General features: G+C 29.5%; 1 protein-coding gene across 1 annotated transcript; it reads left to right on the plus strand.

Moving 5' to 3' along the window:
• The first annotated feature begins 13,135 nt into the window (after positions 1-13,135).
• LOC139870709 (uncharacterized) lies at positions 13,136-14,053 on the plus strand. The gene is made up of 2 exons (XM_071858491.1): positions 13,136-13,269; positions 13,363-14,053. The coding sequence occupies exons 1-2, from the start codon at positions 13,136-13,138 to the stop codon at positions 14,051-14,053; spliced, it is 825 nt and encodes a 274-aa protein (XP_071714592.1).
• Positions 14,054-14,602: the final 549 nt, after the last annotated feature.

Below are 14,602 nucleotides of genomic sequence, written 5' to 3' on the forward strand. Positions count from 1 at the left end.
TTCACTGAATCCACATTCCATTTCCTGATTTTTTATGAATTATTATTAATCAATAATTAGTATATATAAATATATTAATATTATTAATATTATCATGCTTAATAAAATACTGATAATTATAACAATTGAAATAATAATAATAATGATATTACTAATTAAAATAAGACTAATAATAATAATATAATAATAATAATAATAATAATAATAATAATAATAATAATAATAATAATAATAATAATAATAATAATAATAATAATAATAATAATAATAATAATAATAATAATAATAGAGATAATAATTATATTAATGATAATTATATCAAAGTAATACTTAATATTAATAATAAGTACAATAATAATAGTAACAAACATAATGATAATAATAATTTTATGTAATATTAATAATCATAATGATAATAATCTTAATCAAACTTTTATTACTCTTTATATTATAAAAATGATATTAATAATGATAACAATAATATTAGTAATTAAATATATCAAATTTATTATATTAAACTTACCTGTAATACATATGTTATATAATAACATGTTTTATATATAAGATATTATATAATATAAATTATACATAGTAATCATATAGATTCATTTTAATTTACACTTAATTAGTTTGTATCTTATTTTACATATTTAATTCTAATGTTTAAATTATATTATATCATTTCAAATTATTATATATACTTACATTTATATATATATATATATATATATATATATATATATATATATATATATATATATATATATATATATATATATATATATATATATATATATATATATATATATATATATTTACAAATAGTTGTTTGTGAATCGTCGAGAATAGTCAATGGTTAAATGGATACATGAATATAGTTCCAAAACTTTTTGAGACTCAAGATCACAGACTTTGCTCATCGTGTCGTAAACATATAAAGATTAAAGTTTAAATTTGATCGGAAATCTCCGGGTCATCACAGTACCTACCCGTTAAAGAAATTTTGTCCCGAAATTTGAGTGAGGTGGTCATGGCTAACAATAAAAATGTTTTCATGACGAATATGAGTTGATAAATTTGAGTTTTATCATCATTGAGTAATATGGATAAAAATAACTCGATTATTCGAAGAGTACGAATGAAGCTATCACCAAAGAGTGAAATAGGAAAGTAAAGATTCATCTTAACTTTTGACGTTGCCTTGGTTGAATTCCGGAATTCAAGGGATTTAAAGAAAATCTTTGAAATCTAAAAGATTTGATTCATCGGTGAATAAGGAGATTAAGATCTCTATAAAAAAATACGGTGATCTGCCTCGATTACTCTGTCTGATATTTCCACTATCAATTAAGCTTTTTCGTTCCATTATTCTCACCATTACTATACTTTCTTTCTTAGTTCATACATCCAAAAGATTGTGAAAATACTTAATCCAGTTCTAATCCTTGATATTTTTCTAATTATCATTTCTGTCATCTTTCTTTTCAATCTTCCATCAGAAGAATCTGTTTACTTCTACTATTACCTTGGGGTGATACTATTCTTAATTATACCATGTCTTTATATTGCTATCTGTATTAATATCCACGGTTTGTAATCTCCGTGTTGTTATCGGGCTTTATATTTTCTCTTATATTTTGGAGCTCTTTATCTTTTTATTATCTTCTCGATCTCTAGTAAAGCGAGTAATGGTCTAGAATTCGTAAGTATGAAATTTCGAATGAACTTAATGTTCTAAACAAGAAAGAACGTAATAGCACGATTTGATTTGTCAAATTAACTGTATCACTGAGAATAGAACTATCAAGAATATATTTTCTTGATATGTTCAGAAGTTAAGCAGAATGAAAGAGTTATGTAACATGGCACTTGATGACGTTATAATCTGTGAATCATCATGTTCCATTTAGAAACTCAGCATGACTTACTGTAATATAATCACGTTGATCAAGTGTCATTATATTATACTAACTCATGCATCAATTCTCAACATTACTTCAATAACATTCATATTTTAAGCTCAAAAGTTTACAGAATATAGAAACTAACAGTTTCTATCTGATGTAATACTGATAGCACGAAGAGATTAATGATTTTCAGATAAGAATAGTTATAAAATATCTCCAGAAATATGGAGGATATTTATAATGAAAGATACGATAATATCTCGGAATATCTAAGATCAGAGGATGATAGAAACTATTGTCTGCAAGGGTTTAGAGTAAGGAGCAAGATATTCACTAAAGACTTTAGCAGACATTGAATCATTTAGATTCTTTGAAGTCAAACTTATTCTTTGTGATTTGTCCACGGCTTTCTTCCTAGTTTCGCATAATCTTCTTTTCGGTACTAAATTTTCTATTGAATGTTTCCAATATAATGATACACGGGAAGCACGAAGAGGTATATAATTTCGGAAGAGAATATTTATGAAAATATCCTCAGAAATATCAAATATATTGATGATGATATTTTGGAATTTCTAAGTTCGATGGTTGATGGAGAAAGATTTTCCGCAAGATTTTAACATGACTTCGGAGCAAGATATTCTCTAAATATTTCAACGGATCCAGAATTACCTGAATCCTTTGAATATATGGTTTGGTCCTTGTATTTGTCCTTGGTCTCCTTCATGGGTAGTTCAATCTGTTTTTCAATACCCAATTTTCTATCGAGCGTTCCTAACACTCCTTTCTTTATCATCAAACTTCCGACGACTAATGTCGTTTACAGTTGCCTACAATTTCTGCTGCTTCATTCAGCTTTTTCAACATTCAGAGTATCGATTCGTAAACTGGGTGCCTTCTCAAAATTTCAGAATTGAAGGTCGTAATTCTAGGAGATAATTGTTATATGTATACATATAACTATTGATGTAGAAATGCTACGAGATTTGAAATACTGATTGCTGATTCCCGGTAATTGGTATGGCAATTATTGTTACAGGGTATAGATGAATACAAGATGAGGTTTCAATGAATATAATGATTTTTCGGAAAATCCAAATTCATTGAAGTTGCTGGTAATTTTACTGCTAATGTGGTTAAATATAAACGGTTCTCCGGTAACGATGACGACAGGTAAACTTATATATCGAGGTTATAATAAGGCTAATTCGAATGGAAGTTGAAGTTGATTTGTTGAAGCTGTGATAAAATTGACTAATTTGAAAAAGAGTTGCAATGTTATTTTCGGTAATAACAATGCCAAAGGAGCTAACACAGACACGTGTTAAACTTTTACTTAGGGTCCGGGAGTTTTCAGGTGCATAACTATATGCGTCAATATTTTCTTCCATAGATGGAGTGCGGTTGGTTCATCCTCTCGATTGAGGTGTTTTCAGGAATTATGACAGGTTTGAACACAGATTGTAATCGTCGAGATATAATGAGGTTTAAGATGATATCAAGTGGCAAACTTGAAGAATTGTTTAGTTTCATATGTTATAATCCTTATTTTTATTCATTTTTAATTGTCCAATCTTGATAGTCCACAGTTAACAGTCCAATAATTCATATATAGTTATATATATAATATTCGAATTAATTAATAAATATCGTGACCCGTGTACATGTCTCAGACTCGATCACAACTCAAAGTATATATATTATTTGAGAATCAACCTCAACCCTGTATAGAGAACTCGATCATTACTGCATATAGAGTGTCTATGGTGATTCCAAATAATATATATAGATGCGTCGATATGATATGTCAAAACCTTGTATACGTGTCCCGATATTTAAAATGCGTAAAATAAATAACAGAAATTAAATGACGATAAATTAAATTGCGATAATTAAATTGCGATAAATAAACTGCTATAAATAAAATGTAATCAGTTAGCTAGGAATAGTTAGCTAGGATCTTGTTAGCTTGGTTTCTTAACAAAATTTCATATTATTAATTAGTCTGTTTCTAATCAATTTTTATTGTGTTCAATATTTCTTCATTATGCCACTTGTTGGATTCTGGTAAGTCAAAATCCAAATATGAAATTGAATTTGAATGAAAATGGTTATTCTGTGGTGAACGGATACGTATATCTGTAGATGTAAGTAGGATAGTAAATGACTGCTAGATCAAATTCGAAGAACGTACAATGTAACTTATTAATGTGAAATCTAAATATTCTTCGGGTATTACCTACCCGTTAAAATATTTTCACCATTAACAGTTTGTACAAAAGAATTTTTAATTACAATCTTTATGAAAATATACTTGCACATATATTTTCCTCAGATGTAATCATGGATTTAATGAGTCAATATGATATTAGACTCATTTGATTTACCGTTAGAATAAGAATATATAATCTCTAAAACATTAAAGATTATATAATTTCCATGTCGAACGAAGATAAATAATGTAGAATGATTAGTAGAACGATGATTATACTCGAGGTACAGAATGAGATGTTGAGCATGTAATGTTGAAACTTATGTTGTTGGTTGTACTGTTGATGCAGGTGATGTTGCTGAAGCTGGTACGTTTTGCACCATTATTCTCCAAATTGATTACTCGAGCGCGAAGTTCGTTGACTTCTTTTATTACTCCGGGATGATTGTCGGTGGAACGAGCGAATGAATAAGATCTAGGATTTGAGATAGTATATAGTCGTGACGAGATACTCTAGAAATGAGGCTGAAAATGGTGTTTCGAATAGCTTCGCCGGTAAGTGCTTCAGGTTCCTCGCCAAGAGGTGAATTCGGCTAGTGGAAGGGATCGTCTTCTGCGCGTCTCCATTGATTAAGTCGAGTACGAACCCATCAGATGAATTGGTTGATTCATTCTGGTGACACTGCTTTCGGAGCTTAGATGAAACTCCAAATTAGAATAGCTGTCGGAATCCGAGGGATTCGAACTGGTTGAGGGATTCGTCTCGTACGATCAGATGAAGGATTTTCGATAAAGAATAGAATATGATGTAGATTAGTACCCTACAATACATAATTTACATATGCATATATAATACTAAAATCCCATAAGTTACGGAGGAATCTACGGAATATGTTAGGTAAAGTTTTCAGTAATAGGTATGCTAAAATATGAATTAACAGACACGCTAAGATATGAATTTTGTCTATACCCTATTCATGCAATCCAGGCAGTAAGATATGTCTAGATTAAGAATGATAAGCAACTGATTCCCTAAGAATGATAAGCAGGAAAGTTTCGACACGAAATGATAAGCAAAACTTTTGACATGCAGACACGGTCGAAGTCCAGACTCACTAATGCATCCTAACGACTTATCAGTTAGACACAATAATGCAGACCTGGTTCGCTAAGACCACCGCTCTGATACCAACTGAAAGAACCCGTCCTAATCCATCCGGACAAAGTCCACATCGATTACAAACGATTCACAATAGTTAGTTACATCGCGAGGTACTTGACCTCTATATGATACATTTTACAAACATTGCATTCGTTTTAAAAGACAAACTTTCATTTCATTGAAAGTAGACGACATGCATACCATTTCATAATACATCCAATTATAATTAACTTAATAATGATCTTGATGAACTCGATGACTCGAATGCAACGTCTTTTGAAATATGTCATGAATGACTCCAAGTAGTATCTTTAAAATGAGCAAATGCACAGCGGAAGATTTCTTTCATACCTGAGAATAAACATGCTTTAAAGTGTCAACCAAAAGGTTGGTGAGTTCATTAGTTTAACATAAACAATCGTTTCCATCATTTTAATAGACCACAAGATTTTCATTTCTCAAAAATAAACGTCCCATGCATAGAGACAAAAATATCATTCATATGGATTGAACACCTGGTAACCGACATTCACAATTAGTATATAAGAATATTCCCATCATTCCGGGATCCTCCTTCGGACATGATATAAATTTCGAAGTACTAAAGCATCCGGTACTTTGGATGGGGCTTGTTGGGCCCGATAGATCTATCTTTAGAGTTCGCGTCAATTAGGGTGTCTGTTCCCTAATTCTTAGATTACCAGACTAAATAAAAAGGGGCATATTCGATTTCGATAATTCAACCATATAATGTAGTTTCGATTACTTGTGTCTATTTCGTAAAACATTTATAAAAATTACGCATGTATTCTCAGCCCAAAAATATAAAGGGTAAAAAGGCAAATGAAACTCACCTAATGTATTTTGTAGTAAAAATACATATGACGACATTAAACAATTGAACAATGCAGGGTTGGCCTCGGATTCACGAACCTATATCATTTGCATAATCATTAATACCTATAATTGTAATCGAACCATTTCATATATTATAACTTTTATATACTAGTTATATGATTTGTATATATATATATTTAAAAACGGTTATTATTTATATAGTTATATATATATATATATATATATATATATATATATATATATATATATATATATATATATTAAAATACGTAATTAGTTATATATGAATATTTATATAAAGATTGTTAATATAAATATTTCATACTTATAGGTAATGTTACTTTTAAGTATATTTTTATATATATATGATAATATATAATATTAATAATAGTGAATAAAAGTTATATTTGATTATAATTATAAAAATTTTCAATGTTAACAATAATTCCAATATTGGTAATACCCATGATAATAATACTAATAATACTTGTAAAAATTAATTTTACTGTAAATATTGGTTATGATAATAATTTTTGTAACTACCTAATAATATTGATAACAATGAAAATAATAGTTTTAGTGATCTCAAGATAATAATTTTATTAATTATAATACTTATTATCATTTTAAGAACTTAAAGGGTTATATCTATATTTACATATGTATGACTATTTTGTTTACAATGTGCACGATCATAGTTAAATCCTAGTCAATGTCAATCTTATATTTATCTAAATAGTTTTCTTATTTCAGATCATAAAAGTTTCCATATTTTTCAAGTTTAGTTCATAAACGTATATTACTTATTAATAATCCTAATCATAATTGTACGATATATAAAATAACAATCTTAATACTAATGATAATAACAACAATAATATTACTTAATAATAATGCTATTAATAGTAATGATATTAATATTAATAATACAATAATAATAACAATCATAATTGAATATTTAATTTTTATAATAATAATAATAAGTAGCAACTAATACTTATATTTGTAATACTAATAATAATTATAATAATAACAATAATAACACTAATATCAATAACACTAATAATAATAATAATAATAATAATAATAATAATAATAATAATAATAATAATAATAATAATAATAATAATAATAATAATAATAATAATAATAATAATAATAATAAAAACTTTTAAAATGAAACTACCTCTTAAGAATAACAGATCCAAAAATAAATAGACCTCTGCAAGGCTTGAACCCGTAACCTCCCGCTCACCCGCAACACTCTTAACCCGTCCTCTATTCCTAACTTACTGACTAAAGTCCGTCTTTATAATTTATATAACAGATTGTTTTTTTTCTGTTTCATATTCTTCTTCGCCAACAAGCTCGACCAGAACAGTAACCACCATAACAGTTCAATCACTTTGATTTAAGACTAGTAATTGAACTAAAATTATTGTTTGTGGGTTATAATGATTGAAAACTAAAATAAAAAAAAATATAATTAAAGCAACAGCAGCAGTCGCTGCTCGACTTAAAAAAAATAAAAAAAATAAACGTAAAGTTGAGATTTAGATCGTTTTAGGTGTTGCTCTCTAAACGAAAAAGATTATAAATCACTCATGGAAACTTTTGAATTCATTAATTCGACTTGAATCACAACATAAAGCTCGAATTGAATCGATGAACAACAGTTGACTTTATTTTTCAAAAACCTTTGACTCATAAATCCGGGCTCGATAGGACGAATTGGAACCTGAGATTTTTGAGAAAGATTGAGTGAATGATTCCTAATGCTTATGCATTTTTACATTTTGGGAATTGTTTAGAAATCGAAGGATTGCATAAAAGATACAAGAACAGAGGCGTTTTCTTCATGTTTCTGTTTTATTTTTCTAATTTAAATGAATAATGGGTATATCTGATTAAGAACGAATGTTACTACTTATAATTAGTCCATCTTATTGTATATCTTTCATTGAGGTCGACTGGTATCCTTTTCCGACAACAATGACATGAAAATCTTAATCAGAAATATAAAAGATAATTAGAATTGAGATGGCTAACAGTATTTTAGATTTTATCTGTACTCAGATTCGTTGTATAACTGGATTAGGGACAAAAACAGATTAAAGTATGATGGGTACTTTTCACTGAATCCACATTCCATTTCCTGATTTTCTATGAATTATTATTAATTAGTAATTAGTATATATAAATATATTAATAATAATATTAATAATATTAATATTATCATGCTTAATAAAATACTGATAATTATAACAATTGAAATAATAATAATAATGATATTACTAATTAAAATAATACTAATGATAATAATAATAATAATAATAATAATAATAATAATAATAATAATAATAATAATAATAATAATAATAATAATAATAATAATAATAATAATAATAATAATAATAATAATAATAATAATAATAATAGAGATAAAAATTATATTAATGATAATTATATCAAAGTAATACTTAATATTAATAATAAGTACAATAATAATAGTAATAAACATAATGATAATAATAATTTTATGTTATATTAATAATCATAATGATAATAATCTTAATCAAACTTTTATTACTCTTTATATCATAAAAATGATATTAATAATGATAAGAATAATATTAGTAATTAAATATATCAAATTTCATATATTAAACTTACCTGTAATACATATGTTATATAATAACATATTTTATATATAAGATATTATATAATATAAATTATACATAGTAATCATATAGATTCATTTTAAATTACACTTAATTAGTTTGTATCTTATTTTACATATTTAATTCTAATGTTTAAATTATCGTTGCGAGGTTTTGACCTCTATATGAGACGTTTTTCAAAGACTGATTTCGTTTTTAAAACAAACCATAACCTTTATTTTATCGACAAGGTTAACAAGACACCACTTAGATTATCTAGAAATGATAATCTAACAAATATCACACTTACACACTACCAATACATATTGGTTTACAAATATTAATATGTTACAACAAAATAAATCTCGAATGCAGTTTTAAATAATATTATACAAGCATGCTGACACCAAATCCTGTCCATATAATAGCATGCAACTTCGGAAGCTCTTAATAATTACCTGCGAATAAACATGCTTTAAACGTCAACAAAAATGTTGGTGAGTTATAGGTTTAACCTATATTTATCAAATCATAATAATAGACCACAAGATTTCATATTTCAATATACATCCCATACATAGAGATAAAAATCATTCATATGGTGAACACCTGGTAACCGACCTTAACAAGATGCATATAGAATATCCCCTATCATTCTGGAACTCCCTTCGGACATGATGAATTCGAAGTACTAAAGCATCCGGTACTTTAGATGGGGCTCGTTGGGCCCAATAGATCTATCTTTAGGATTCGCGTCAATTAGGGTGTCTGTTCCCTAATTCTTAGATTACCAGACTAAAAAGGGGCATATTCGGTTTAATAATCCAGCCATAGAATGCAGTTTCATTTACTTGTTTCTATTTGGTAAAACATTTATAAAACTGCATGTATTCTCATCCCAAAATATTAGATTTTAAAAGTGGGACTATAACTCACTTTCACAGATTTTTACTTCGTCGGGAAGTAAGACTTGGCCACTGGTCGATTCACGAACCTATAACAAATATGTACATATATATCAAAGTATGTTCAAAATATATTTACAACATTTTTAATAATTTTTGCTGTTTTAAGTTTATTAAGTCAGCTGTCCTCGTTAGTAACCTACAACTAGTTGTCCACAGTTAGATGTACAGAAAATAAAGCAATATATATTATCTTGAATCAATCCACCACCTCGTGTATACAAGCTTCAGGCTAGATCACAACTCAAAGTATATATAATATTTTGGAATCAACTTCAACCCTGTATAGCTAACTCCAACATTACTGCATATAGAGTGTCTATGGTTGTTTCGAAATATATATATAGATGGGTTGATATGATATGTTAAAACATTGTATTCGTGTCTATGGTATCCCAAGATTACATAATATATTAGAATACATGTATAATACAATATGAGTTAGCTAGGATATGATTAATATAGATTTGTTACCAATTTTCACGTAGCTACAACAAGAAAAATTATCCAATCTTGGTTTACATATAACTTCTTCGTTTTAAATCCGTTTTGAGTGTTTCAAGTTGCTATGGTTTCATATTGAACTTAAGTTTATGAATCTAAACAGAAAAATTATAAGTTTATAGTCGGAAATACAGGTTACAAGTCGTTTTTGTAAAGGTAGTCATTTCAGTTGAAAAAATGACGTCTAGATGACCATTTTGGAAAACATACTTCCACTTTGAGTTTAACCATGATTTTTGGATATAGTTTCATGTTCATAAGAAAAATCATTTTCCCAGAAGAACAATTTTTAAATCAAAGTTTATCATGGTTTTTAATTAACTAACCCAAAACAGCCCGCGGTGTTACTACGACGGCGTATATCCGGTTTTACGGTGTTTTCCGTGTTTCCAGGTTTTAAATCATTAAGTTAGCATATCATATAGATATAGAACATGTGTTTAGTTGATTTTAAAAGTCAAGTTAGAAGGATTAACTTTATTTGCGAACAAGTTTAGAATTAACTAAACTATGTTCTAGTGATTACAAGTTTAAATCTTCGAATAAGATAGTTTTATATGTATGAATTGAATGATGTTATGAACATCATTACTACCTTAATTTTAGTAGGTAAACCTACTGGAAATGAGAAAAATAGATCTAGCATCAAAGGATCCTTGGATGGCTTGAAAGTTCTTGAAGCAGAATCATGACACGAAAACAAGTTCAAGTAAGATTTCCACTCGAAATAAGATTGTTATAGTTATAGAAATTGAATCAAAGTTTGAATATGAGTATTACCTTGTATTAGAAAGATATCTTACTATAAATAAGAAAGATTTTTTGAGGTTGGATGATCACTTTACAAGATTGGAAGTAAGCTAGCAAACTTGGAACTATTCTTGATTTTATGAAACTAGAACTTATAGAATTTATGAAGAAAACTTAGAACTTGAAGATAGAACTTGAGAGAGATCAATTAGATAAACAAAATTGAAGAATTAAAGTGTTTGTAGGTGTTTTTGCTCGTTGGTATATGGATTAGATATAAAGGATGTGTAATTTTGTTTACTTGTAAATAAGTCATGAATGATTACTAATATTTTTGTAATTTTATGAGATATTTCATGCTAGTTTCCAAATGATGGTTCCCACATGTGTTAGGTGAGTCACAAGGGCTGCTAAGAGCTGATTATTGGAGTGTATATACCAATAGTAAATACATTTAGAAGCTGGGTATTGTACGAGTATGAATACGAGTGCATACGAGTAGAATTGTTGATGAAAATGAATGAGGATGTAATTGTAAGCATTTTTGTTAAGTAGAAGTACTTTGATAAGTGTCTTGAAGTCTTTCAAAAGTGTATGAATACATATTAAAATACTACATGTATATACATTTTAACTGAGTGGTTAAGTCATCGTTAGTCGTTACATGTAAGTGTTGTTTTGAAACCTTTAGGTTAACGATCTTGTTAAATGTTGTTAACCCATTGTTTATTATATCTAAAGAGATGTTAAATTATTACATTATAATGATATTATGATGTATTAATATATATTAATATGATATATATACAATTAAATGTCGTTAGAACGATAATCGTTACATATATGCCTCGTTTCGAAATCCTTAAGTTAGTAGTCTTGTTTTTACATATGTAGTTCATTTTTAATATACTTAATGATATGTTTACTTATCATAATACCATGTTAACTATATATATATCTATATATATGACATCATATAGTTTTTACAAGTTTTAACATTCGTGAATCACCGGTCAACTTGGGTGGTCAATTGTCTATATGAAACCTATTTCAATTAATCAAGTCTTAACAAGTTTGATTGCTTAACATGTTGAAAACACTTAATCATGTAAATAACAATTTCATTTAATATATATAAATATGGAAAAGTTGGGGTCACTACAAGTTATTAATGGAATTTTGGCCAAGACGGAACCATCACGATATAAGCAGAAATTAACACAACCAACCATCCGTGCAACAGCTGTAGATAATTTGTTTGCTTTGATTACTGGAGATGAAGCTATCAAACCACCAGCAATGGCAGAATCAATACAGTGTTTTATCCCTAGAATTGCAAATTATCCATTGCCAAGGAATTTGGGAATTCCATCTATCGGTGTTTATGATGGTACAACAGATCCAGAATATTTTCTGACTATGTTTGAAGGTGTTATGAGGTTACAGCATTGGGAAGATGAAACTGTGTGCCATATGTTTCCAATGGTACTGCAGAAAATGGCAAGGAAGTGGTTTGCTAGTTTGCCACCAAGGAGCATTACCAGTTTCCTTGATTTGAGGGCAAAATTTGTGATGCAATATCAAAGTTTAAGAAGCTACACGTTGTCACATCTTGATGCACATGAGATAACAATGCACCAGAATGAATCACTGAGTGATTTCATGAAGGGTTATACCATTGAATGTCAGAAGATACCAGACATACCAGAGTCTCAGCTTGTTTCAGGATTTATATTTTGTCTTGATCAGTAACATTTTGCACGATTAATTCATGCTTTGCGTTATGATATTCCAAAATCATTGCATAAGGCATTGGGTATTGCTCAGAAGCACTTAAGAGCAGGAGAGATGGGGTATCCAAGAGTGGATAATTATCACAGAAATTTCAGACCGCAAGGCGGAGAAAGGAACAGGTATGATAACTACTAGAGGCAACAGGGGTATGATAATAATTACCAGAAATAACAACACGGTTGGAGGGGGAATAATCATCCGAATGACAATTATCACCATCGAAAGCCATTGGACAGACATCCACTTATCATGTCTTTAATAAAAACTCCAAGAGAATCTAGTTTATAGAACCCGTTAAGGAAACCTTTCACCCTCCTCCACCAATGGAAGAACGTCAAGGACCACAAAGTGACAAGTGGTGTGATTTTCATGAAGCATATGGACACGACACTGACAATTGCAAATCGCTGATGAGAGAAATCATTGCAAAGATCAAAGCTGGGGAGCTAAACCATCTGTTACCAGGAAAATAATATCGGAGGAATGATCCAAACAAGCGTTTTGCTTGGCAAGGAAAAGTTCTTCACGGTGGATGAAATTACTGGAACAGAAGAGAAGAGAGAAAAGACGAGAGGGATCCAACCCATGAGAAACATATTAAGGTTATATGGAATACGGTGGATGAAAATGAGGCAGACGGAGGGCGCAGGATGGAGCAATGGATGTATGCTCCAATCGTATTTCACACCATTCCAAATTGGCGTCTGTCAGAGGAGCCTGTGGTGATCTCAGCTGTAATTGCAAATAGAAACATTCCTCGAATCTATACTGATACAGGTAGTGAAACAGATATTTTATATCTGCATTGTTTCAGCGATTATCCGTTCAGCGTGCTGGATAGGCTTGGCTATATGACTGTGAAAATTGTTGGCATTACGAGAAAATCAATGAAGGCAGTTGGTAGAGTGAAGCTGGATGTAACATTGGGAACACATCCTTTAGTCCGAACAGAAATTGTGGACTTTACAGTTCTTGATGGTAGATCAAGATTCAATGCATTGTTCGGTAGGCGAACTCTTCGCAAATTAGGAGCAATTACTTCCACACCACATGCAGAATTATGGTTCCCAACACCAAATGGTGTAGCAGTAGTGCACTCTGAGTATGTAGGACCCGCAAAAGAAAACTCAGTTGTTTATGAAGCTCAAGGGAATTTTATCAGAGGGGAATCATCGAAGCAGTTATTCAGCAGAAATGATGTGAACGGGTACTTTAAACCATATAAAATGTGGGAGCATTGAAAGGAGGATGCAGAACGCTGCACGGAAGATAGTATAATAGCATGAATCTTACAGAGCAGATTTTATCACATTTCTAATTTCCATCAGTTCAGACAATAACACAATACACTTTTTGTAATTTTCTGATTGGGACTTGATCACCCCATACGAAGATATTACACAAAATGATGTATATGTGACAGTATTATCAATAAAATTTTATATTTCCTCACGCAATACGCGTTACGAATGTAAAGCATAGCATTCATACCTACCCACATAAGGCAAGGCATTTTTATGCCCCCGATGGTAGACGCTCTTGTGTCAACATTATAGACACAAGGGATCGGCTAGCGTAAAGTGTTTACTTCGCTAGAGGGCACCGAGGCAAAAGTAAAGATCTCATAATGTCATGACATACAGAATGGTTTTTCACAACGACATAAATCCATTTATATCTTGAAAAAAGAAAAAATTGAAATACAAGTGTATTTTGTAAGCCGCACAAAACCTGAGCGCAACACGCTAAACGGAACACCGTTAATTCCATAAACAGAAATTTCTCTAACA

The sequence above is a fragment of the Rutidosis leptorrhynchoides genome, chromosome 10, assembly GCF_046630445.1.
Source record: "Rutidosis leptorrhynchoides isolate AG116_Rl617_1_P2 chromosome 10, CSIRO_AGI_Rlap_v1, whole genome shotgun sequence".
Classification (NCBI taxonomy): Eukaryota; Viridiplantae; Streptophyta; class Magnoliopsida; order Asterales; family Asteraceae; genus Rutidosis; species Rutidosis leptorrhynchoides.